The 24,805-nt window shown below is 49.3% G+C and overlaps 1 protein-coding gene across 1 annotated transcript; it reads right to left on the bottom strand.

The window, feature by feature from the left end:
• Nucleotides 1-253: 253 nt before the first annotated feature.
• Nucleotides 254-758, bottom strand: LOC100084923 (7,8-dihydro-8-oxoguanine triphosphatase-like). Its single transcript, XM_039911988.1, is given in 2 exon segments — nt 254-694; nt 696-758. Coding segments are annotated over 2 exon segments (471 nt in total). The 3' UTR covers nt 254-286.
• Nucleotides 759-24,805: the final 24,047 nt, after the last annotated feature.

Here is a 24,805-nt window from a genome sequence, read left to right as displayed (position 1 = left end):
ATTCAATAGTATTTATTGAGCACTTATGTGCAGAGCACTGTACTAAGCACTTGGAATGTACAAATCGGTAACAGATAGAGACAGTCCCTGCCCTTTGACGGGCTTACAGTCTAATCGGGGGAGACGGATAGACAAGAATAGTAGCAAAATTATGTCTGAAAAGCTAAAAGAGTCATTGGCTAAAATAGGCACAATTGGGCCAGCAGTTTGAAATGCTTACTAGCATGTTTCATGAGCTAGGGGTTGAGTGAGTCCAGTGGTAAAAGGGAAAGGTGTTTAACTTCCCTTAGACTGTTTCCACTTCATTCAGGGTGTAGTCCAGGATGACATCGTGCCTTTGAAACTTAAAGTATCCCCGGAACTTCTTCTTTTGGAGCACTAATGGAAACCAGTAGATGTCATCTGGCCACATTTCACTGAAAGGCACCTGATCCTGTTTCAACCACTGAGGACGCATTTCGTCACTCTCAGTTGGATTTCCATGGAAACTATCTGTGCGAAAGACATGGACATCCATTAGCTCAGAGTTGCCAAGGAATTCAAATGTAATGTGACCTATCTTCTGTAAGGGGTCCACTGTCAGCCCACTCTCCTCCAGTAATTCCCTCTTGGCTCCTTTCTCGATAGTCTCCCCGTCTTGCACCTTTCCCCCGAAGCCATTCCATCGCCCGGCTCCGAAGCCACGTTTTTTTATATCCTAGGAGAACTTCCTGTCGTTTCACAACCAGGACCAAAGTGAAGAGCCTGGACGAGAACATGTTCCTTCTCCTACTCCTCCGCCGCTGCTCCGCCGAAGAGGGCCCGGCCCGAACTTGGACCTGTGATCTTTGATCAGTCTAGGCAGAATGTGCTCCCAAGATCCTACCTGGAGGTGAAATAGGACCAATGGCCGGTGGCAGGGGAGGGGAAATCGGGCCGGAATTTGGTTGAGGGAAGAGAGGTGGGAGAAAATCGATGGGAGGGAATAGGGCCGGTATCTGGTGTGGTCCGGGATTATGAGCCCATTACTATTAGTAATAATTATGATTATTATTAGGGTATTTGTTAAGCGCTTATTATGTGCCAGGCACTGTACTGGGTTGGATACAAGCCAAGAGGGTTGGACACAGTCCCTGCCCCGCATAGGCCTCACAGTCTTAATTGCCGTTTTTCAGATGAGGGAACAAAGGCACAGGGAAGTCAAGTGACCTGCCCAAGTCCACACAGCAGACAAGTGACAGAGCTGAGATGAGAACTCATGATCTTCTGACTCCCAGGCTTATGCTCTATCCACCCCATCCAGCCAAACTCCCATCTCTTCAGGATAGGGTAAGTGCTTGGATCTGTGGGGCAGCAGTTGCGATGGAGAGCAAAGAGGAGATTGTAGAAACATGAACGTAAAACCTTCAGGATTTGGTGACAGGTTGAACATGCAGGGTGAATGAAGGATGGGCCGAGGATAATGCCAAGGTTACAGGCGTGAGGGGCAGGGAGGATGGTGGCATTGTCTACAGTGATGGGAAACATGTGGAAGAGGAGTGTTTGGGTGGAAATAAGGAACAGTTGGGTGGGAATACGAGGAGTTCTATTCTGGGCCTGTTCAGTTTGAGGTGGCAGCGGGACACGAAGGTAGAGACGTCATTCATTCGATTGTTCAATTCTATTTATTGAGCCCTGTTTGCAAAGCACTGTACTAAGCGCTTGGGAGAGTGCAATACAAGAACAAACGGACACATTCCTTACTCATGGCCTAGAGGACAAGCTCACGGGAAGGCAGGCGGAGACGTGAAGCAACATGGCCTAGTGGAGAGAGCCCAGGCCTGGCAGTTGTAATCAAATGTGATTACAACTCACGATCAAATCGATCCCGGCCTAAATTAACCCAGGCCCAGTGAATCTTCCAAAACACACATCCATGCGGCACACAAAACCACAGATTGTTCACCCCCAGATCAGTGCTGGATCCCAGGAATAAATATCTCTTTGGAGCCCAGAAGTATTGTTCCTTGTCATCACTCCCTCAAGACCTTTCTTTCCTAGACCCGCTTGGTGATTTTCTGTGGAAACAAAGAAAAGGAGAGAGATTAATCTCACTGTGCTGAGTCTAAACCCATGGACCCATCTCAACTCTTCGTGCCCTTGAAAAAAATACTTACAGAAGGAAAAAATAGAGGTGGTCCTGATTGTTAAGGGCTTCCTATGTGCCAGGCACTGCACTAGACACTGGGCTAGATACAAGTTAATTGGGTTGGCTACAGTCCATGTCCTATGTAGGGCTCACAGTCTTCATCCCCATTTAACAGATGAAGGAACTGAGGCACAGAGAAGTGAAGAGACTCGCCCAAGGTCACCCAGTAGACAAGCTGCAGAGCTGGGATGGGAGCCCAAGTCCTTCTCACTCCCAGGCCCAGGGTCCATCCCCTAGGCCCCGCCACTTCCCTTCCCCACTGCTACACGGGCCAACTTGACTCCCCCCCAAATCCCTTCTCTGCTGTATCTGCCGCAACTGCCAACTGCCGGGGGGCCAGGTAAGAGTTTCTTCCTTTCTTTGGGTGGCAGGAGGCTCACTGCTGAGCCCAGGGGAGGGGGCTTCTGAAGCACGGTTCTTGAGGTAGACATGAGCTCATAGTGCAAAGGGAATAAGAGCCAAAAAAAAAAAAAATCTGTTCCTGAGACGTCAAGGGGAGCTTCTGGTGTTCAAAACTCCCCTCTGCATCTCCATCCACTTCAAAGCCTCACTGAAGGCCCATCTCCTCCAAAAGCCCTTCCCTGACTAAGCCCTCTTTTCCCCTTCTCCCACTCCCTTCTGCCTCACTCTGACTTGCTTGCTCTCTTTCTTCTTCCTCTCTCCCAGTCCCACAGCAGTCATTCATTCATTCATTCAATAGTATTTATTGAGCACTTACTATGTGCAGAGCCCTGTACTAAGCGCTTGGAATGTACCAATTGGTGCCAATCAAATCGGTACAAAACAAATCAGTACAAATCAAAGGGCAGTCCCTGCCCTTTGACGAGCTTACAGTCTAATTGGGGGAGACAGACAAGAACAATGGCAATAAATAGAATCAAGAATCAAGGGGAAGAACATCTCATTGAAACAATAGCAAATAAATAGAATCAAGGTGATGTACATCTCATTAACAAAATAAATAGGGCAATGAAGATATATACAGTTGAGCGGACGAGTACAGTGCTGAGGGGATGGGACGGGAGAAGGGGAGGAGCAGCGGGAAAGGGGGGAGAAGAAGGTTTAGCTGCAGAGAGGTGAAGGGGGGGGTAGAGGGAGCAGAAGGAAAAGGGGAGCTCAGTCTGGGAAGGCCTCTTTTGGGCACATCTGTAATTTTATTTATATTAGTGTCTGTCTCCCCTACCCTAGACTGTATGCTCACTGTGGGCAGGAAATGTGTTCTCCCTTCTTTTTTTATGATATTTGATAAGCACTTTATTACATACCAGGGACTGTACAAAACAAGGGGATAGAAAACAATATAATCAAGTTGGACATAGTCCCTGTCCCACACGGGACTCAGAGTCTTCATCCCCACTTTACAGATGAAGTAACTGAGGCACAGGGAACTCAGATAATAATACTGTTGGTATTTGTTAAGCACTTACTATGTGCAGAGCACTGTTCTAAGCGCTGGGGTATACAAGGTAATCAGGTTGTCCCACATGAGGCTCACAATCTTCATCCCCATTTTACAGATGAGGTAACTGAGGCACAGAGAAGTGAAGTGACTTGCCCACAGCCACACAGCTGACAAGTGGCAGAGCTGGGATTCGAACCCATGACCTCTGACTCCCAAGCCCGGGCTCTGTGACTTTGGGCAAGTCACTTCACTTCTCTGTGCCTCAGTTGCCTCAACTGCAAAATGGGAATTAAGACTGTGAGATGATTCAGATGATTCACCCAAGATCATACAGCAGACTAGTCAGGGACTGTGGCCTACCTGATTGTTCCCTCTCTTCCCCCGGTGCTCAGGACAGTGCTTGGCTCATAGTAAGCATTTCAATAGCACATTGATCTATTAGGATTCAATGTAGGAAAGGTCACCACCTTGTCCTAGGGGAGACACAAAGGATTCAACAAGAGGAGAAGCAAAAGCGAGGAACCAGAGATGGCCAGTGAAAAAGTGAGCAGTCCAAATAGACTATCATATCCCACCAATCTACATACCAATATAGACCTACATGCAAGAGTTAGGGGGACAGACTTAAATGTTAATAGAGCTACTGGGAATGCGGCAACTTAGGGTGTGGGGAATTAATCAAAAAAGGTTTCCTGGAGGAAGAGGAGGAAGAAGGGTTTCAGGAGGCTTTGAGGATGGGAGGAGATGTGGTAATGATAACAACAACAATCATAGTGGTATTTGTTAAAGTGCTTACTGTGTGTCAAGTAATGTAATAATAGCAATTATGGCATTTGTTAAGTGCTTAGTATGTGCCAGGCACTGGACTAAGCGCTGTTGGAGTAGATCTAAGTCCCACATGAGGGACACAAGGTAAGTCCCCATTTTACAGCTGAAGAAACAGACTCAGAGAAGTGGTTTGCCCACGGTCACATAGCAGGAAGGGGGAGGAGAAGGGGCTAGAAAGAAATGTGGTTTTAGTTATGTGCTTATTTCTATTCATGTCTGTCTCCCCCTCTAGTCTGTGAGCTTGTTGTGGGCAAGGAATGTGTCTGTTGTTCTACTGTCTTCTCCCAAGCACTTAGTACAGTGCTCTGCACCCAGTAAGCACTCAATAAACACGATCGAATAAGTGAATTAGAACCCACAACTTCTGACTCCCAGGCCAGGGCACTTTCTACTCGGCAACTCTGCTTCCCGATCCTCTTTAGAGAGGAGGTCACAATAGAAGGCAATAAAAGGCAATAGAAGGCAATGGGGAGCAGTTTGGACTATTGGAAAGAGTACACGCCTAGGAGCCAGAGGACCTGGGTCCTAATCCCAGATCTGCCACTTGCCTACTGTGACCTCTCTCTGACCTCCCTTCCTCCTCTCTCGCCCCGCTCCAGTCTATTCTTCACTCCGCTGCCCGGCTCATCTTCCTGCAGAAACCATCTGGGCATGTCACTCCCCTTCTTAAACAACTCCAGTGGTTGCCTATCAACCTCCGCTCCAAACAAAAACTCCTCTCTCTAGGCTTCAAGGCTCTCCATCACCTTGCCCCTTCCTACCTCTCCTCCCTTCTCTCTTTCTACTGCCCACCCCGCACGCTCCGCTCCTCTGCCGCCCACCTCTTCGCCGTCCCTCGGTCTCGCCTATCCCGCCGTTGACCCCTGGCCCACGTCCTCCCGCGGTCCTGGAACGCCCTCCCTCCTCACCTCCGCCAAACTGATTCTCTTTCCCTCTTCAAAACCCTACTTAAAACTCACCTCCTCCAAGAGGCGTTCCCAGACTGAGCTCCTCTTCTCCCTCTACTCCCTCTGCCATCCCCCCTTTACCTCTCCGCAGCTAAAGCCTCATTTTCCCCTTTTCCCTCTGCTCCTCCACCTCTCCCTTCCCATCCCCACAGCACTGTACTCGTCTGCTCAACTGTATATATTTATTACCCTATTTATTTTGTTAATGAATTGTACATTGCCTTGATTCTATTTAGTTGCCATTGTTTTTACGAGATGTTCTTCCCCTTGACTCTGTTTATTGCCATTGTTCTCGTCTGTCCGTCTCCCCCGATTAGACTGTAAGCCCGTCAAACGGCAGGGACTGTCTCTATCTGTTGCCGACTTGTTCATCCCAAGCGCTTAGTACAGTGCTCTGCACATAGTAAGCGCTCAATAAATACTATTGAATGAATGAATGAACGACCATCCTTCCCGTCTCTCGGGCCCGCAATCTCGGTGTCATCCTTGACTCGTCTCTCTCGTTCATCCCACACATCCTATCTGTTACCAAGACCTGTCGGTTTCACCTTTACAATATCTCCAAGATCCGCCCTTTCCTCTCCACCCAAACGGCTACCTTACTGCTACGGGCTCTCGTTATATCCCGGCTAGACTACTGTGTCAGCCTTCTCTCTGATCTCCCTTCCTCCTCTCTCGCCCCGCTCCAGTCTATTCTTCGCTCCGCTGCCCGGTTCATCTTCCTGCAGAAACAATCTGGGTATGTCACTCCCCTTCTTAAAAACTCCAGTGGTTGCCTATCAACCTCTGCTCCAAACAAAAACTCCTCACTCTAGGCTTCAAGGCTCTCCATCACCTTGCACCTTCCTACCTCTCCTCCCTTCTCTCTTTCTACTGCCCACCCTGCACGCTCCGCTCCTCTGCCGCCCACCTCCTCACCGTCCCTCGGTCTCGCCTATCCAGCCGTCGAGCCCTGGGTCACGTCCTCCCGCGGTCCTGGAACGCCCTCCCTCCTCACCTCCGCCAAACTGATTCTCTTTCCCTCTTCAAAACCCTACTTAAAACTCACCTCCTCCAAGAGGCATTCCCAGACTGAGCTCTTCTTCTCCCTCTACTCCCTCTGCCATCCCCCCTTTACCTCTCCGCAGCTAAACCCTCTTTTTCCCCTTTTCCCTCTGCTCCTCCTCCTCTCCCTTCCCATCCCCACAGCACTGTACTCTTCCGCTCAACTGTATATATTTTCGTTACCCTATTTATTTTGTTAATGAATTGTACATCGCCTTGATTCTATTTAATTGCCATTGTTTTTACGAGATGTTCTTCCCCTTGACTCTATTTATTGCCATTGTTCTCGTCTGTCCGTCTCCCCCGATTAGACTGTAAGCCCCTCAAACGGCAGGGACTGTCTCTATCTGTTGCCGACTTGTTCATCCCAAGCGCTTAGTACAGTGCTCTGCACATAGTAAGCGCTCAATAAATACTATTGAATGAATCAATACTGTGTGACCTCAGCCAACTCACTTAACTTCTCGGGGCCTCATTTTCCTCATCTGCAAAATGGGGATTCAATCCCTGTTCTCCTTCCCCCTTAGACTGGGAGCCTCATGTGGGACGGGACTGGGTCCAAACTGATGATCTTGGATCTATCCCAGGGCTTACTACAGTACTGGGCAAATAGAACAGATTATCACTGGGACAAAACACTGGTGAGCATTTGTAAGCTGCTCGTGGGCAGGGAGTGTAACTCCCAAATGCTTAGTACAATGCTCTGCTTAATCCCCATTTCACAGAAGAGGTAACTGAGGCATAGAAGAGTGAAGTGTTCTCCTTAAAAAAAACTCCAAAGAAAAAAACAGGTGGCAAGAGAAATGAGAATAGCATCTACGCTGATCAATCTCCCCACACATTGGCCAAATCGAACTTCCCGGATAATAATGGTTAGAGTTGAGAGACACGATCCCTGCCCTCTGTGAGCTTACAGTTTTCCTCCTCCCCTGCTCTCTTCTCCCTCTCCGCCTTCACAGCCTCTCTCTTCCCCCTTCCACTTTTGCTTTTCCCTTCTTCTCCCCCTCCCTGCCTCCCTATTCCCTCCCTCTCCCACTCTTCTCTCAGCAAGGAAAAAGCTAAGGAGCAGACATTTGGAGATGACACCTTAAGGTCAGAGAATGCATCAGTCAATCCATCAGTGGTATTTATTCAGTGCACATTAGGTGCAGAGCACTGGACTAAGTGCTTGGGAGAGTACAAGACAACAGAGTTACTACCGTCCTCCGTACCTAGTCAACGCTTAACAAGCCCAGGGAGACAACTGAGAGGAAATGCTGGTGGGTTTTTCTGGCTCATTCTAAGCAATGAGGGTCCATCGTGACTCGTTTTGCGGTTTCAGGGTAAACAGGCCGGGAGCGCCATTGCTTCCTTCAAACGGCTGGACCCTTATGAGGTACGTGTGACATTATCCACTGGGGAAAATAAAGGGCCGCACATGACTTCTGGGATAAAGTTGATGCTGTTGTCTTAAACAGTCAGTTTTCTTTCAGAAAGCTGAAAGATGGCCTGGGAGCTAAAAAAAAAAAAAAAAAAAAGAATGTTTTCAAGGTCTACAAGCCTTAATTCGGGGGGTGGGAGGGTGCACATGTGCTTATGACTCAAGTCGGGTGAGTTGAAAGGGAAGACAGATAAGCTGGGAAAGCACAATGAATTGTTTCTGGTCATAGACATGGAGACTGAGCAGAAAACAGGGCAGAGATACCCCTCAACTTATTTTTTTATGATATCTGTTTAGCACTTACTATGTGCCGGGCACTGTACTGAGCACTGGGGTAGATAAAAGCTAATTGGGTTAAATATAGGTCCTGTCCCACATAGGGCTCACAGTCTTAATCCTCATTTCACAGAAGAGGTAACTGAGGCACAGAGGAGTGAAGTGACTTGCCCAAGGCCCTAAAACACACAAGTGGCAGAGCTGGGATTAGAACCCTGGTCCTCTGACTTCCATGGCTGGGCTCTTTCCAATAAGCTATACTGCTTGTCTGAAACTTTTGTCTACCTCAGAGCTCAAGGCACTGTACTAACCGCTGGGTTAAATACAAGATAATCTGGCTGGACACAGTCCCCGTCCCACGGTGAGCTCACAGTCTTAAGCTCCACTTTACAAATGAGGAAGCTGAGGCACAGAGATCAATGGAGAAGGGAGAGTTGGAAGTGTTAGATGGTACATGCTGGGTCACTGGGGGAGAGTCAGCAATGGGAAGGGAAGACACAGGGAGGTTGGATGGTCACACAGCAGACAAGTCGTGGAGCCGGGATGAGGACCCAGGTCCTCTGACTCCCAAGTCCATGCTTTTTCCACTAGGACACGTGGGTTCTCAGTAACTTCCAATAGTTTGGGGTTATTAGTCAAGGTTTTGTCCGGACAGAAGACCCACCACAAGTCCCCTCACCTGCACCAACAGGGCAAAGCCCCTGGCTGAGTAGAGTCAGTAAGTCAGTCCTATTCATTGAGCTCTTACTGTAATGCAGAGCTCTGTACTAAGCACTTGGGTGAGTACAATACACCAGTATAACTGACACATTCTCTGACCACAGGGAGCTTACAGTCTAGAGGGGAAGACAGACATTAATCTACATGAATACATTACAGATATGGACATTAGTGCTGTGGGGCTGAGGGTTGGGGGGAGATTTGAATATAGGGAGCAAGTCACGGAGATGGAGAAGAAAGTTGAAGAACGGGAAAAGAGGGCTTAGACAGGGAAAGCCTCTTGGAGATGTGCCTTGAATTCATTCATTCATTCAATCGTATTTATCGAGCGCATACTGTGTGCAGAGCACTAGACTAAGCACTTGGAAAGTACAATTTGGCAACAGATAGTGACAATCCCTACCCAGCAATGGGCTCACAGTCTTGAAGGGGGAGAAAGACAACAATACAAAACAAGTAGACAGGCATCAATACCATCAAAATAGATAAATAGAATGATAGATCTACACACATCATTAATAAAATAAGTAGAATAATAAATATGTACAGATATACCAAGTGCTGTGGGGAGAGGAAGGGGGTAGAGCAGAGAGAGGGAGTAGGGGCAATGGGGAGGGGAGGAGGAGCAGAGGATAAAGTGGGGGGGGGGTGGACTCAGTCGGGGAAGGCCTCCTGGAGAAGATCAGCTCTCAGTAGGTCTTTGAAGAGAGGAAGAGAGGTAGTTTGGCAGATGTGAGGAGGAAGGGTGTTCCAGGCCAGAGGTAAGACATGGGCCAGGCGAGAATGAGGCAAGGTGAAGAGGTGAGCAGCAGAGGAGTGGAGCGTGCGGAGTGGGCCGTAGATGCAGAGAAGGGAGGTGAGATAGGAGGGGGCAAGGTGATGGAGAGCTTTGAAATCAATTGTGAAGAGTTTCTGCTTAACCAAAGGTTGATAGGCAAACCACTGGAGACTTTTGAGGAGGGGAGTGACATGCCCAGAGCATTTCTGAAGAAAGACAACCCAGGCAGCAGAGTGAAGTATAGACTTAAGTGAGGAGGGGACAGGAGGATGGGAGTTCAGAAAGGAGGCCGATGCAGTAATCCATTTGGGATACGATGAGAGATTGTACCAGCGAGGCAGCGGTTTGTAGCGAGCGGAAAGCGCGGATCCTGGTGATATTGTGAAGGTGAGACTGGCAGGTTTTGGTGACGGATCGGATGGGGGTAGGGGAAGAGTAATTGTCTGCGGGATATGAGGTGGGAGGATGTTTCGGGCCAGAGACAGGATGTGGGTGAGAGGTTGGTGGTGAGATAGACAAGAATCAAGGTAGAGTGAGAAGATAAGCATTAGAGAAGCAAAGTGTGTGGGCTGGATTGGAGTATGAGAGCGGTGAGGGGAGGTAAGAGGAGGCAAGGGGATCTAGGGCTTTCGAGCCAATGTTAGCTTGGCCTCAGATGGGTCAGCCTCGATCTGCTTTCCCCGGCAGGCCGAGAGCCAAAAGACCATCCTCCCTGCTCCCTCATCTCTGACACGCGGCTCCTCCTTCCCATCTCCCTCCTCCTCCTCATCCTCCCTGGATCACCCCTCCCATCCCCACAGAACAGCTCAGCTTGAGTAACAGTGATTCTACAGGGTTCTGAAACCTCCCCAGATTTTCTAATAATTCCCACACCCCCCAGATCTCTTGGAAACAAGCTAAGCAGTAGCTGGGTGCAATCCTTCCTAGGAGAAACTGACAGATGCTTGTCAGTCCAGTGACAACCCTCCACCCAGCTAATTTCCCACTGAAGTGCACCTAGCAGGCTGCTGGGTAATTCGATTCTGCTGCTTTGGATGCTCCTGCTGACCGCAGGGAGTGGGGAAACTTCAGATTTCTAAAGTTATGCAGGCCCCGACTCTGCAATGTACAAGTCCTGACCCTCAGGAAAAGCCCTTTGTCATCAGGTTCCCGGGTGAGGATGCGTAGACTTTTCATGAATTAATCCGGGCTATTCGTGAGGAACTCCACCTCGGGACTCCAACCTCTCACCACTTCCTCAGGCTTTAACTAATTGATCCATCAATTGATGGAATTCATTGAGCTCTAACTGCGTGCAGAGCACTGGACTAGGCACTTGGGAGAGGACAAAAGAACAGAGTTTAAAGACCTGTTCCTGGCCCGCAACAAGTTTCCAGTTCATAGGGACAATCTAGAGTCAATCCCTCAATGATATTTATTCAGTGCTTACTGGGGGCAGAGCACTGTAATGAGTGCTCAGAAAAGGACAGCACAACAGAGTTGGAAGACAGGCTTTCTGCCCACAACAAGCTTACCCAGCTGGATGTAGTGACAGCTCTACTCTCTACTCTACTCTTGCCCTACTGAGTGCTCACCTCCTCCAAGAGGCCTTCCCAGACTGAGCTTTCCCTTTTCCCTCTGCTGCCTCTCTGCCCCCACCTTCAGCTCCCCTCAGCTAAGCCCCCTTTTCCCCACTTTCCCTCTGCTCCTCCCCCTCTCTCTTCCCTTCCTCTCAGGATTGTGCTTTGTCAGCTGTGTGACTGTGGGCAAGTCACTTAACTTCTCTGTGCCTCAGTTACCTCATCTGTATAATGGGGATTAACTGTGAGCCTCATGTGGGACAACCTGATGACCCTGTATCTACCCCAGAGCTTAGAACAGTGTTCGGCACATAGTAAGCGCTTAATACCATTATTATATATTTTTATTACCCTACTTATTTTGTTAATGAGATGTACATCCCCTTGACTCTATTTATTGCCGTTGTTTTTGTCTGTCTCCCCGGATTTGACTGTAAACCTCTCAATGGTCAGGGATTGTCTCTATCTGTTGCCAAACTGTACATTCCAAGCACTTAATTCCAATCACACTCTTTAAAACTCGTTTAAAACTCACTGAGGGCAGGGTAGATGCATCTGGATTAACTCATATCTACCACAGCATTTAGTTGTGTAGTCGTAATGGTATTTGTTAAGCACTTATGTGCCTGGCACTGGCCTAAGGTAGATACAAACTAATCAGGTTGTACACAGTCCATGTCCCAAATGGGGCTCACAGTCTTTATGCCCATTTTACAGATAAGGTTACTGTAGTACAGAGAAGTGAAGTGACTACCCAAAGTCACAGAACACATAAATAGCATAGACCGAACTAGAAATCAAGTCCTTCTGACTCCCAGATCCCAGGTCTAACCACTAAGCCACACTGGTTAATGCTTAACATAGACCATAATAATAATGAGGATATGGTTGTGGCTATCATCAATATAAATGACTCCCAAATTCATGTCTCCAACAATCTGCCATATGACAGAGAGAAAAGATTTTTCTTTCCAGACTTAGGCATGATGCAGAACATATACATTTTATTCCATACAGCTGCATTTGGGCTTACAGAGCCCAGGTTGCCAAGGGGACCGAGAGGGGACAAAGAGAGGAGGGGCCAGAGCATGCCATTTCTGTTGATAGGATGGGGGGAAACCACTTGGCATCTTCCCTCTCTAGGATTTGCTGCTAGTCCTCTCCCCCCTTCATTCTGCTCGTCCATGAGGGATGGAGGACATAAGGTAGTCACACAGGCATACACCTAGATGCATACACCCATGACTCTTCCTGCCCCTAAACCCCGCTCCCCCAGGGTCACCCCCCTTGGGCGGGAAAGGGAGTCTGTACTCTTGAAGCCAGAGCTGGGCAGATAACTCCCAACGGCCCAGGGCGGGAAGAAGTCACACTGACTATAGAATTAAGGGCCCCAGAGCGACTTCACAAACACTCTGGAGGTCCGTCCTCGGAGCACCTGTCCAGAACTCTAGATCCCCATTTCCATAACCCTCTACCCGTCCAAAGAGGGGCGGCCCCTCTCACCCTACTCTGGTCCCGGTCCTCGCTCTCACCCATGAGGCACACACAAACCTACACACCTCCATCCCCTCCTGGAGTTGCAAGGAACTGGTTTGGCACCCATGATGCAGTGTTTGACCCTTGACCCACAAAGGAAATGGCATGATCTGGAAGGAGGGGATACACAGTTGCGGGCTGGGGGGCAGGAGAGGGGAGCAACCTGGTTCCAACCGATTCCCTCATGGTGGGGCCGGAGCAATCTATGAGTGTCCGTGGCATCCGGTTATTAGCTGGTCAGTCGTCCACTTCCCTTGGGACAAGGTGGTCCGGTTCGGGGCTGCACTGCAGCTTCCTAAGGACGGATGTGACAACTAATTGGCTGATGAGGTGTGTTCTAGCCCCTGGCAGGGGAGAGTGCCAGCCCAGTCTTCCACCCAGGGAGTAGGAAGCTATATGTTGAGAGGAGTCTGCCTAGGGGACACTACTCAGCCAGGTTGGGGTTGGTCACTGTTTTACTTTGTGGACTATAAGGATGCAGTGGATTGTGTTGAGGTGTAACAGAAATAAGGATCTCTTCACTCTACTCTCTCAAGAGTAGAGTCTAGTCCTCTAGACTTAAGCGCTCAATAAATGTCATCGATTCTTTGATTCCTCCCACTTGCCCCAAACAGAGCCCTAATAACCCTGACACTAACCGTCCTGTCCGCACCAACATGTCCGTGGGGAGGCGGGGATGGAGCAGGGGGCTGGGTCCCCCTGGATGCATCTGGGTGGGGCTCAGGCTCCTTCCTCGGCCCCTAAGGATACACTCAATCCGGTCTCAGGGCAATTTCACTCTGCCCCCCTTCTTGGGTCGGGGGTGCTGCCACCTGTGCCCAGCCCCATCTGCACCCCCACTCTGGAACTGGACTGTCCCCTGCAGCAGACTCACACCCAGCAGGGCGGGGGTGGTGGGGGAGAGAGAGAGAGAGAACGCACACAAGAGAGCGAGACAGAGGCAGAGACAGGATAGAGCAGCTGCCACTCACCCACCCTCCAGAAGAGGCCCTGGCTATCACCCCATGGCAGTACACCCCAGGCAGTCAGGGTTTCCACCCCGCAGAGTCTTAGTCCCTGCCAACCCTCTCCCCAAACCGCCCCCCCACACACAAATCCCTAGGATCTTACCTCTGAGCAGGATTGTCTGGGAGACTTCTCCAGGGGGCAGAAAGTAGATGGGCTTCTGCTTTCTCTCCTCCTGTAGCCGAGGCCCTGAATACTTACCCAGTGCCAGGCTGGTCCTTCACCCCTGCCCCTCCTCACCTCTCCCACAATAGAGCCTGATGGAGGCATCTGCCCCCAAGTTTGGTCTGACGAGTCAGACCTTACCTCATTAGGCAACTTCTTGGGCAAGTTGGGTGCAGAAGACACAGCCCCTGCCCACTGGGAGCTTACAATCTAAGACAGTCAGTTGATCCTATTTGAGCTCTTACAGAAAGGTGTGGTTAACGGTACTAAGACTTTGGGAGAGTAAAATAGAACAATACAGCCACTGCAAGCCCTGCCCCAATAAGCTTATCCTCTAGAGGGGAAAGATCAGCTTCACAACAACACGGAACAAGTGCTTCAAAAAGTTGAACATTCCATAGCACGCACGGCCCCCGCTCTCACTAAGTTTCAAAGTGAGTCGCACACAGGTGGAATGGCATACACAAGGTCAGTACGTGAAATTGTGCACACTGAATCCACAGTAAGCTTGAATCGACAGTACGAGTAGGAAAAAACAGAACAAATCAACACATAGAGTGATGGGTGGCGGTACTGCATTAAGACAACAGTAGTGTTTATCAAATCAAACAGTATGGAAAGCAGGATGGGGGTGAGATGCCTCAATTGCTAAAGACACCCATTTCAATCAGTCAGTGGTATTTATCCAGCCCTTACTATCAGACAAAATCCCTGCTTACTATGAGTTTACACTCTGGGGGGAAGACAGGCATTTAACATAAATACATTTCATCCATTTAAGTCGGAGCCAAGACGAGTCGGGGGAGAAATCATCTGAAAATACTCGGCACTCTAGGTTCCAACTCGAGGAGAGATTTGAACTTTGGAACTCAGTCTCCCAGGTACTCAGTAGGGTGCTCTGCATCTACTAAGTACTGAATGACTACTGTTGCTTCGGCTGTTACAACGGCGGCGCTTGTGTTTGGGGGGTTCTGGGTTGGTCCGGCATATTTATTGAGAGCAGAGCACTCTATTAAGTACTTGAGAGAGTCTAATAGAACAGACACATTCCCCACTCACAACCAGCTTATGGTCTACTCCACACGGGTGCAGCCACTGAGCCCCAACTCATTATTGGGCTTTTGGGGGGGGGGCGCACTGTAATGGAGTCCCATGGAGGAGAAGGGGCAACGTGTATCTTGGGGTACAGGTATTGGGAAGCCCCCAAGCAGTCTCCAGACAGCAAGTTGAGGGCGCATGACGGTACCACCACCCCATCTCCATCGGCAGGTCTCGGTTCCTGCCCCTGGGGGCTCACAGTCTGACGCTCCCATACAAACGCTGACAGGACTGACCCATGGCGCTGAATCCACTGAGGATGGAGGAGGTTTCCAGTGGTTGGGGGCTGGATGCACACCCTCCTTATGGATGTTGGAGGGCTGGGGGGTGGGGGTGCGATGGCACAAGGCTTGTGGAAGCAGCACCTTACCTCCTACCATATTCCAGGCGCAGGGTCCCATGTTGAGTTGTTCGAGGTCACTGACCTTGGTGACCAAGGTTGAGTGGAAAATACTAGCTAACTGGGGGCTGGCAAGAGCACAAAAGGAGGGCACCATGACGACAGAGAGACACACACACACACACACAAACACACAAAGACATTGTAAGCATGCACCCCCATGCACCCCATGGTTTTTGCTCCATCCCTCTCTCCCCTCATTAAGATCCTCATCTCTGGATCCAGAGCACCAGTTCTCCCCCCTGAAGACAGACCTCATAGCATCACAATCCTTCAACTTCCTCCACTCCAGAGACACTTGCTTGGACCAACCAAGCAGACACTCCTCTTCCTGAGTCCCAGACTCATCTCCAAGTCAGGAAAAACCAAAACCTGTATAACCCGTAGCATGCCCTGCCCCTCTAGGACAGGGAATTTTGGAACCAAATCAGAGGCTGGGCCACAAATACTGTCAACACACACATCAGTGTCCAACTTCCTACCTACCCCAGCAATTAAACAGAGCTTAACACATAGTAAGCACTTCACCAATACCATCATCACCACCACATCAGCATTACGGACAAGTCATTGGTATCCAAACACATTCCCCATACCACCCTCAGCCCTCTCCATAGCCCTCACATCAAAAATGCAATTGACATTGACTATCCAACCCTGGCCATTCCCCCCCCCACTCCCCCATCACAAGTGCACAGGCACACACCCACACAACTCCTCCTGGATAAATTGGTACAGTAGATATCAGTTAACCAAACACTAGATTATCAACCAAATCAGTGATGTGAATACACACACACACACACAAACACAATCATATTTATGGACTACTTACTTTGTGCTGATTACTGGACAAGAGAAGCAGCATGGTGTAGTGGGTAGAGCACAGGTCTGGGAGTCAGAAGGCCATGCCGCTTGTCTGCTGCAAGACCTTGGGCAAGTTGCTTGACTGGGCCTCATCTCATTCATCTGGAAAATGGGGATTGAGAATGTGAGCCCCAGGAGGGACAGAGACTGGGTCCAACCCTTTTTGCTTGTATCCATTCCAGTGTTTAGTACAGTGCCTGGAACATAAACCACACTTAACACCACAATTATTAATTCTAAGCACTTGTGGGAGTATACTGTAACTCCCAACTGCAGCCCCTACCCCCACCTCCAAAGTGTCACCATCACCCTTTCAGTCAATTATCCCAGACTTTGGTCTCCCCTCCCCACCACTCCACTTCAAATCCTTGGGCGCAGCTCATTCCTCCACCCCCATCCAACACTATAATCAATAGTCTCCAAGTAACCCAACCTTAAGCACCCAAGTCATTTCTGAGTCATCCATATGACACCAACCCCCCCCCAAACACACACCCCAACAACAAGCCACCACATCCCCACTAGTCAACCATTAGCCCAGCCTTAAATTGCCACCCCCATCAGCCCCGCCAATTCAATAGACATCAACTATTAAAGCTAAACAAAAAAGAAAAGATAACCAAGGGGGCATCACAGGCCCTATTTACCAAACCTCCAGAGAGGCATACTCCATCTCTTCTCCACAGCCCATAGGAAGTAGTGCCCATGGGCCCTGCATGGGGCAGGGAGAGGGCCAGAAGCCTCTCGGGCTTTAAAGGGGAAGTGCTACTTGCCCCATTGAAGGGCAACTAATGGAGAGACTGTGTTTCTAAGGGTGGGGCTGTAGAATTAAGGTGGGGAAAAAAAGGCAGAAGGTTATTAAGGAGAAGGATTTACAACTGCCCATTGTTAAAGGAAAAGCATCCTTAGTTATAGACCCCTGCAACCCATTCACAGACTCCTTGAGGAGTGGGTCTGATTCTGATCCAGTTCTTTCCCAGCACAATGTAGGGCTAAGCACCCAGGAGGATATTCAATAAATGAGAATTCATCAGCATGACATGGTGGATAGAACATGGGCCTGGTGGACCAGGGACTGTGTCCAACCCAATTTGCTCTATCCATTCCAGCCCTTAGGTCAGTGCCTGGCACATGGGAAGCACTTAAAGACCACAATTATTATTACGACTCAGCACTTGGGTGAATACACTATAACTCCCAACTGTAGCCCTCGCCCTCAAGGTGTCATTACCACTATTTCAGTCAATTATTCCAGACTTGGGTCTCCCCTCTGCCCCCTTCAACTTCAAACACTTGAGCCCAGCCCATTCTTCAATCCCTTCACTTGCCCTAATCAGTTGTCACAGCCGAACAGAAGATAAACTAATTAAGGGGGCAACCACAGACCCTACACACCAAACCCCCAGAAGGACATACTCCCTCTCCTCTCCACAGCCTACAGGAAGTAGCACCCATGGGAGAGTGCAGAAACCTCTAGGGTTTTAAAGGGGGCAGTGCCACTTTCCCCATTGAAGGGCACAGAGGAGAGAAACTGGGTTTCTGGGGGTGGGGCTGGAGGATCAGGGAAGAAAAAGGCAGAAGGTCATTAAGGAGAAGGATCTGCCACTGCCCCTTCAGCACTTAGAACAGTGCTTGGCATATACAAGGCACTTAATACCATAGTTTTTATTAAAAGGATCTGGAAAAAACATCCTTATAGACACCTGCAACCCATTGACATACTCCTGGACAATTGGATCTAATTCTCATCCAGTGTTTTCCCAGCACTTGGTATAGTGCTTTGCACCAAAGAGGATATTCACTCAATAAAAATGGAGCAGCAGGATGTAGCAAATAGACCACCAGCCTGGGAGTCAGAAGGTCATGGGTTCTCATCACTGATCCACCACTTGGCTGCTGTTTGACCTTGGGGAAAATCACTTCACTTCTCTGAGCCTCAGTTACCTCATCTATAAAATGGAAATTGATACTGGGAGCCCCACGTGGGACAGGGACTGGGTCAAACCCAATTTCCTTGAATCCACTCCAGTGCTTAATACAGTGCCTGGCACATCATAAGCACTCTACAAATACCACAATTATTAATATTACTTAACACCTGGGTGAGTACACAGTAACTTCAAACTGCAGGTACCTCCCCAACCACCAATGTGTCACTACCACTCTGTCGATTATCCCAGACTTGGGTTTCCCCTCTGCACCCCTCAACTTCAAAACCTTTAGCCCAGCCTGTTCCCCAACCCCTTCAGTCACCCTCATCGATCAAGTCACCACTGAAGACAAAATAAGCTAATCAAGGGAGCATCCACAGACCCTGCTCACACACCCCCACAGGAAGACTCCATCTCTTCTCCGCAGCCTACAGGAAGGAGCACCCAGGGGCCCTACATAGAAGAGGAAGAAACCCAACTGCCTCTGGGGCTTTAAAGGGGCAGTGTCACTGCTCCCAAGGAAAGGCACCTATTGGAGAGATTGGGTTTCTGGAGGTGGGGCTGTAGAAGCAGGGAAGGAAGAGGCAGAAGGCTATTAAGGAGAAGGGTTTTTGCAGCTGCCCATCATTAAAAGGATTGGGGAAGAGCATCCTTAGTTATAGACACCTGCAACCCATTTATTTACTCTTTGAGGATGGGGTCTAATTCTCATCTACTGTTTTCTCAACACTCAGGACAGTGCTTTGCACACACGAGGAAATTCAATAAATAAAAAAAATTGAGGAGCATAATGCTGTGCATAGAGCACAGGAGTCAGAAGCTCATGGATTCTAACCCCTGCTCCACCACTTCATTCATTCAATAGCATTTATTGAGCGCTTACTATATGCAAAGCACTGTACTAAGCGCTTGGAATGTTCAATTTGGAAGCCAATCAGGGCGACGCAGAACGGACCAAGAGAACAGATGAGGACTTGGTGGGGAAGGCTTTTCGGAGGAGATGCGCCCTCAATGGGCCCTTGACCAGGTGGAGAGCCGTCATCTGTCGGATGGGAAGAAGGAAGGCGATACGGGTTGCAGCGGGAGAGCCGTGAGGTGAAGGAAGGGGGCGAAGTGATGGAACATTTTAAAGCCAATGGTAAGGACCATCTGCTCGACGCAGAGGTGGACGGGCAACCGCTGCAGGTTCTTGAGGAGCAGGGAGAGAGTATTTTCGTTACCCTATTTATTTTGTTAATGAATTGTACATCGCCTTGATTCTATTTAGTTGCCATTGTTTTTACGAGATGTTCTTCCCCTTGACTCTATTTATTGCCATTGTTCTTGTCTGTCTGTCTCCCCCGATTAGACTGTAAGCCCGTCAAACGGTAGGGACTGTCTCTATCTGTTGCCGACTTGTTCATCCCAAGCGCTTAGTACAGTGCTCTGCACATAGTAAGTGCTCAATAAATACTACTGAATGAATGAATGGTTCTATAGACAAATCATCTGGCCAGCAGAGTGGGGAGTGGCTGGAGGCGTGGAGGTCGAAACAGCAATCGAGGCGGTAAAGGGCAAGCGCTTGGCTTAGCGGGCTACCAGTTGGGATGGAGAGGAAAGCCCAGATTTTACAGAGAAGCAGCGTGGCTCAGTGGAAAGTGCACGGGCTTTGGAGTCAGAGGTCATGAGTTCGAATCCCAGCTCTGCCGCTTGTCAGCTGTGTGCCTGTGGGCAAGTCACTTAACTTCTCTGTGCCTCAGTTACCTCATCTGTAAAATGGGGATTAACTGTGAGCCTCACGTGGGACATCCTGATTCCCCTGTGTCTACCCCAATGCTTAGAACAGTGCTCGGCACATAGTAAGCACTTAACAAATACCAACATTATTATTTTACCAATGGCGTGAAGGTTAAACTGATGGGATCTATGACACATTGAATACCTAGGTCGAATGAGAGAGAGATGATTTGTCTACAGAAACGTTCAGTCCGCATCTCCCCGCTCCTCAAGAAACTCCAGTCTTACAGAGCCAGGAGGCGGTCAGTCAGTCAGTCATTGGTGTTTACTGAGGGCTTCCTGTGTGCAGAACACTGTAGTCACCGCCCTGGTGACTATGAGGGACAGACACATTCCCCGCCCACGACCAGCAGGTCCTTCAGGCCAGACTCACGGGAGTCCTGTGAGGGAAGGGGACCACGTCCGACCGGATCATCTGACATCCAGCCCGGCGTTTGGCAGGGGGCCGGCACCTAATGCTAGTCAAGGAGCTGTAATATATTCATTTATCTATATGAATGTCTGCCTCCACCCTCTGGACTGGGAGCTCGTGGTGGGCAGGGAAAGTGACTGTTTCATTGTTGTGTTGTACTCTCCCAAGCACTTAGTGCTCAGCCCACAGAAAGCGATTGATAAATACAATTGAATGAATGAAGGAACGAATGAACAGTTTTCATCATCCTTGTCATCCATACCACCCTGCGTCCAAAAAGGGAAGACCACCAGAGAGCAATGGTTTGTGGGAGGGGGTGGGGCAAGTCTAGGTCCTTGGGCCCATTTGCACAATAAAGCTCGTCAGATGGGCAGGGAATATCTCCACCCATTATTTATTCCTATTAATGTCGATCTCCCTCCTCTTATAGACCGTAAACCCTCTATGGGCAGGGAACCGGTCTGCTAATTCTGTGGGATCGGACTCTTAGAGAGTTTAGCACAGGGCTCTGCCTGTAGTTAGTGCTCGATAAATACCAGGGATCAAACGATGAAGAGGGGAAGGCCGGCCACCCCCCGGCTGATGGGGCGGACGCTGAGAATGGGGGCTGCCCAGAGTCGCTCCAGAGGCAGGCCCGGCCCTCTGTCGGGGGGCGCTTGGGGCAGGGGTGGGAGGCAGAGAGGAGGGAGGGCCACCACCATTCCGTGGCTCAGCGGCCTCTGCGGGGATGGCTATCATGGGTGTCTGCTCATCCTGGGGCCGCTCACCTGGGGTCATCTCGGAGCTGAAAGACATAGGGATCTGAGCTGGACGATCCGCGGCAAAGGACTCGATTGATCAAATTTTCAATCGTTCGATCGATCGTATTAACTGAGAGCTTCCTGAGTGCAGAGCACTGTGCTGAGCACTTGGGAGAGTACAATAAAATAGAGTTACTACTCCTACTCATGATAGTAATAATAATGGCATTTATTAAGCGCTTACTATGTGTCGAGCCAGGTTCTAAGTGCTGTGGCAGGTACAAGTTAATCAGGTCGGACACATTCCCTGTCCCACATGGGGCATGCGGTCTAAGTAGGAGAGGGAATAGGTATTTAACCCCTATTTTACAGTTGAGGAAACCAAAGCACAGAGAAGTGAATCGTCTGGGCCAAGGTGCCCCAGCAAGCCACTGGCAGAGCTGGGATTCGAACCCATATCCTCGGATTCCCAGGCCCGTGCTCTGCCCACTGGGGCAGTGATGGTTGAAGTTGGTAATGTGGAAGCTACGCTCAGGTTCACCTGGTCCTGCAGTCCTCCCCCTTTCTTTGTCTGTGACCACCCTCACTGAGTTGTTTCAGCCCCAGACTTGCTGCATCACTCCCAACACTTAACTAGATTTACTCAAGACAATTCTGACTATTGGAGTCATTCAAATCACTGAAGGATTGGATTGACTCAACTAAGACAACTTAATTGCAAAGACCAAGGGACTCTCTTGTGCTAATCAAGACCCCTGGCCCTGTTTATCAGTATTATCAGATCACCTAGAACAAAGCAGATGGGGGTGGGGGGGCAGGGAGGGTTGGGAGATGGAAAACGCCTGTAGGGTTGACTGCTTTCTGTTCTAAAGGATCTCCCTGGTACCGTATTCTTTTGATAATATGAATGTTGAACCAAGGGTATATAGACAAACTCTGTATTGCTTGAAGTCGAGCTGGCCTTGATGGGCAGAGATCATTTTGCCACTTTACCAGAAACTCCCTGCTAGTACTCCTAAAAATAAACTTGTCTCTGACCTAGCCTCTAAACACAAGGCTCAGTTCATGAAGTTTTTGGATCCCTGCCCTCAAGGTGACAGTGACAGTGACAGACATGAGTTTTCCTCTCCTAATAATAACAATGAGCATGGTAATAATGGTGCTATCTGTTGAGCGTTCACTCTGTGCCAAGCACTATACTAGCCACTGGGGCAACCACGAGATAACCCCGTCAGACACTGTCTGTCCCAGAAGAAGGTCTCAGTCCGAGGAAGATGGAGAACGGGTCCCGAACACCTGTTTTCAGAAGGGGAAAGAGAAGCCAAGGGAAGGGAAATCACTTGCCCTAGGCCCCATACCGCTTCAATTCCCATGTGGCAGATGAGGGAACAGAGGCCCAGAGAAGTTAGGGGACTTGGCCCAAGGTCACACAGCAAGCACTTAAGTGCTTCCTGCATGCAGAGGGCTGTACTAACCAAGGGAGAGAGGACACACTCCCTGACCAGAATGAGCTTATGGTGTCCCAGGCATCTCATATGGTGCTCTGCACAAAGAAGCCTTCCCTGACTAAGCCCCCCTTTCCTCTTCTCCCACTTTCTTCTCCGTCAACCTGACTTGCTCCCTTCATTCATCGCCGCCCCCCACCCCAACATTTAACTCCCAGCCCCATTGATATTAATGTCTTTATCCCCCTCTAGACTGTCAGCTCATTATGGGCAAGGAATCTGTCTGTTTATTGTGAGATTCTACTCTTCCAAACATTTAGAACAGTGCTCTGCACTCAGCAAGCGCTCCAGAAATACAATTTAATGAATGAATAAATGATAAGAATAATAATTATGGTATTTGTTAAGCACTGGCTGAAAGCAGACAAGCATTTAATACGATTGAATGAAAGCTTGGAGAGAAAAAAAAATGGATGATGTGTAGACAACTGGTAGGGTCTAGTGGCTAGAGCATGGGCCTGGGAGTCAGAAGGACCTGGGTTCTAATCCCTGCTCTGCCACTTCCCTGATAGGTGACACTAGACACACCGCTTCACTTCTCTGTGCCTCAGTTGGACTTTGGACATGGACTGTGTCCAATCTGATTAGCTTGTATCGCTCCCCAACTGGCACAATACCTGGCACACAGTAAGGATTTAACAAATACCAGTTAAAAAGAAAACCCCACTGGAATTGGCTCCCCTTTATTCACCCCTCTCTCAACCCCACAGCACTTATGTATGCATCTAGAATATACTGATTTCTATTCAAGTCTGTTTCCCCCCTTGACTGTAAGATCACTGTGAGCAGGGAATGTGTCTAGGTGTTACAGTGTACTCTCCCAAGAGCTTAGGACAGTGCCCTGCACCCAGTAAGCACTCATTCTAGAGGGGGAGACAGACATTATAATATAATGCATGACAGACATGGATATAAGTGTTCTGGGGCTGGGAAGAGGGATGAATAAAGGGAGCGAGTCGGGGCGAAGCAGAAGGGAGTAGGAGAAGAAGAAAGGAGGGCTTAGACGGGGAAGGCCTCCCAAGTGCTTAATACAGTGCTCCGCACACAGTAAGTGCTCAGTAAACACGACCGACCGTCCAACCTGAGTAACGAATGGTGGTCCGACTGATCGATGACGTTGTTAGTGACGGGAAATATCAAGAGCCTCAGATGATACTGAACACTCATTTCCTCCCTCCTTTATCCCCTAGGTTTCCCGGGGGGTTTCTTCCAAACAGATTTTCACACTGGGTCCAAGACATCGATTTGACCATCCTGGAGCCCGAGCCAGGCCAAGTTACCCAAGAGGCCCGAGTTGAGGTGAGCTGGGCCGAGCTATTCAATCGTTCATTCATTTGATCGTATGTACTGAATGCTTATTCTGTGCAAAGTACTGTGCTAAGCGCTTGGGAGAGCAAAATAGAACAATAAGCAGATACATTCGCAGCCCACAACAATCCAGGGTGCTGGGCAGGCACTTGAGCCCCATTTGACTTGGCCGGTGACTGCTCCCCAAAGGCTGTGGAGAAGCCGCCTAGCCTAGTGACTGAGGCCTGGGGCCTGCCAGTCAGAGGGCCTGGATTCTCATCTCAGCTCCGCTACTTGTCTGCTTGGGGACCTTGGGCAAGTCACTTTACTTCTCTGGCCCTCAGTTGCCTCTTTTGTAAAATGGGGACCAAGACTGTAAGCCCCATGTACCACAGGGACTGTGCACACGCACACCCTGATTAACTTGTAGCTACTGCAGGGCTTAGAACAGTGCCTGGCACAGAGTAAGCAACTAATGCGTGTCCTTTAAAAGGAAAAAAAAAAAGAGGGAGGGAGCCAGGCTGAAGAGAAGAGTCAGTCAATCATATTTACTGAGTGTTTCCTGGGTGCAGAGCACTGAGCTAAACACTTGGGAGAGTGCAACAGAACAATAATTGGACACATTCCCTGCCCACAATGATCTTACGCTCTAGAGGGGGAGGCGGCCAATAATTGAACTCGCTAAATGACAGCTGTGGACTGTGGGGTTGTGGGGCTGGGCTGGGGGGATGAATCAAGGGAGCAAGTCTGGGAGAGGCAGAAGGAGGACTTAGTCGGGGAAGGCCTCCCAACCGCTCAGTACAGTGCTTTGCACATGGTAAGTACTCAATAAATGCAACTGACTGACTGACACTGTCTGACCTGATTAGCTTGTAGCTACTCCAGGGCTTAGAACAGTTCTTGACAAAGAGTAAGCGCTTAAGAAATGTCATTTCAAAGAAC

Source organism: Ornithorhynchus anatinus, chromosome 4 (genome assembly GCF_004115215.2).
Source record: "Ornithorhynchus anatinus isolate Pmale09 chromosome 4, mOrnAna1.pri.v4, whole genome shotgun sequence".
NCBI lineage: Eukaryota > Metazoa > Chordata > Mammalia > Monotremata > Ornithorhynchidae > Ornithorhynchus > Ornithorhynchus anatinus.
Note: the sequence above shows the minus strand (reverse complement) of the source record. Positions and strands in the feature narration are given on the sequence as shown.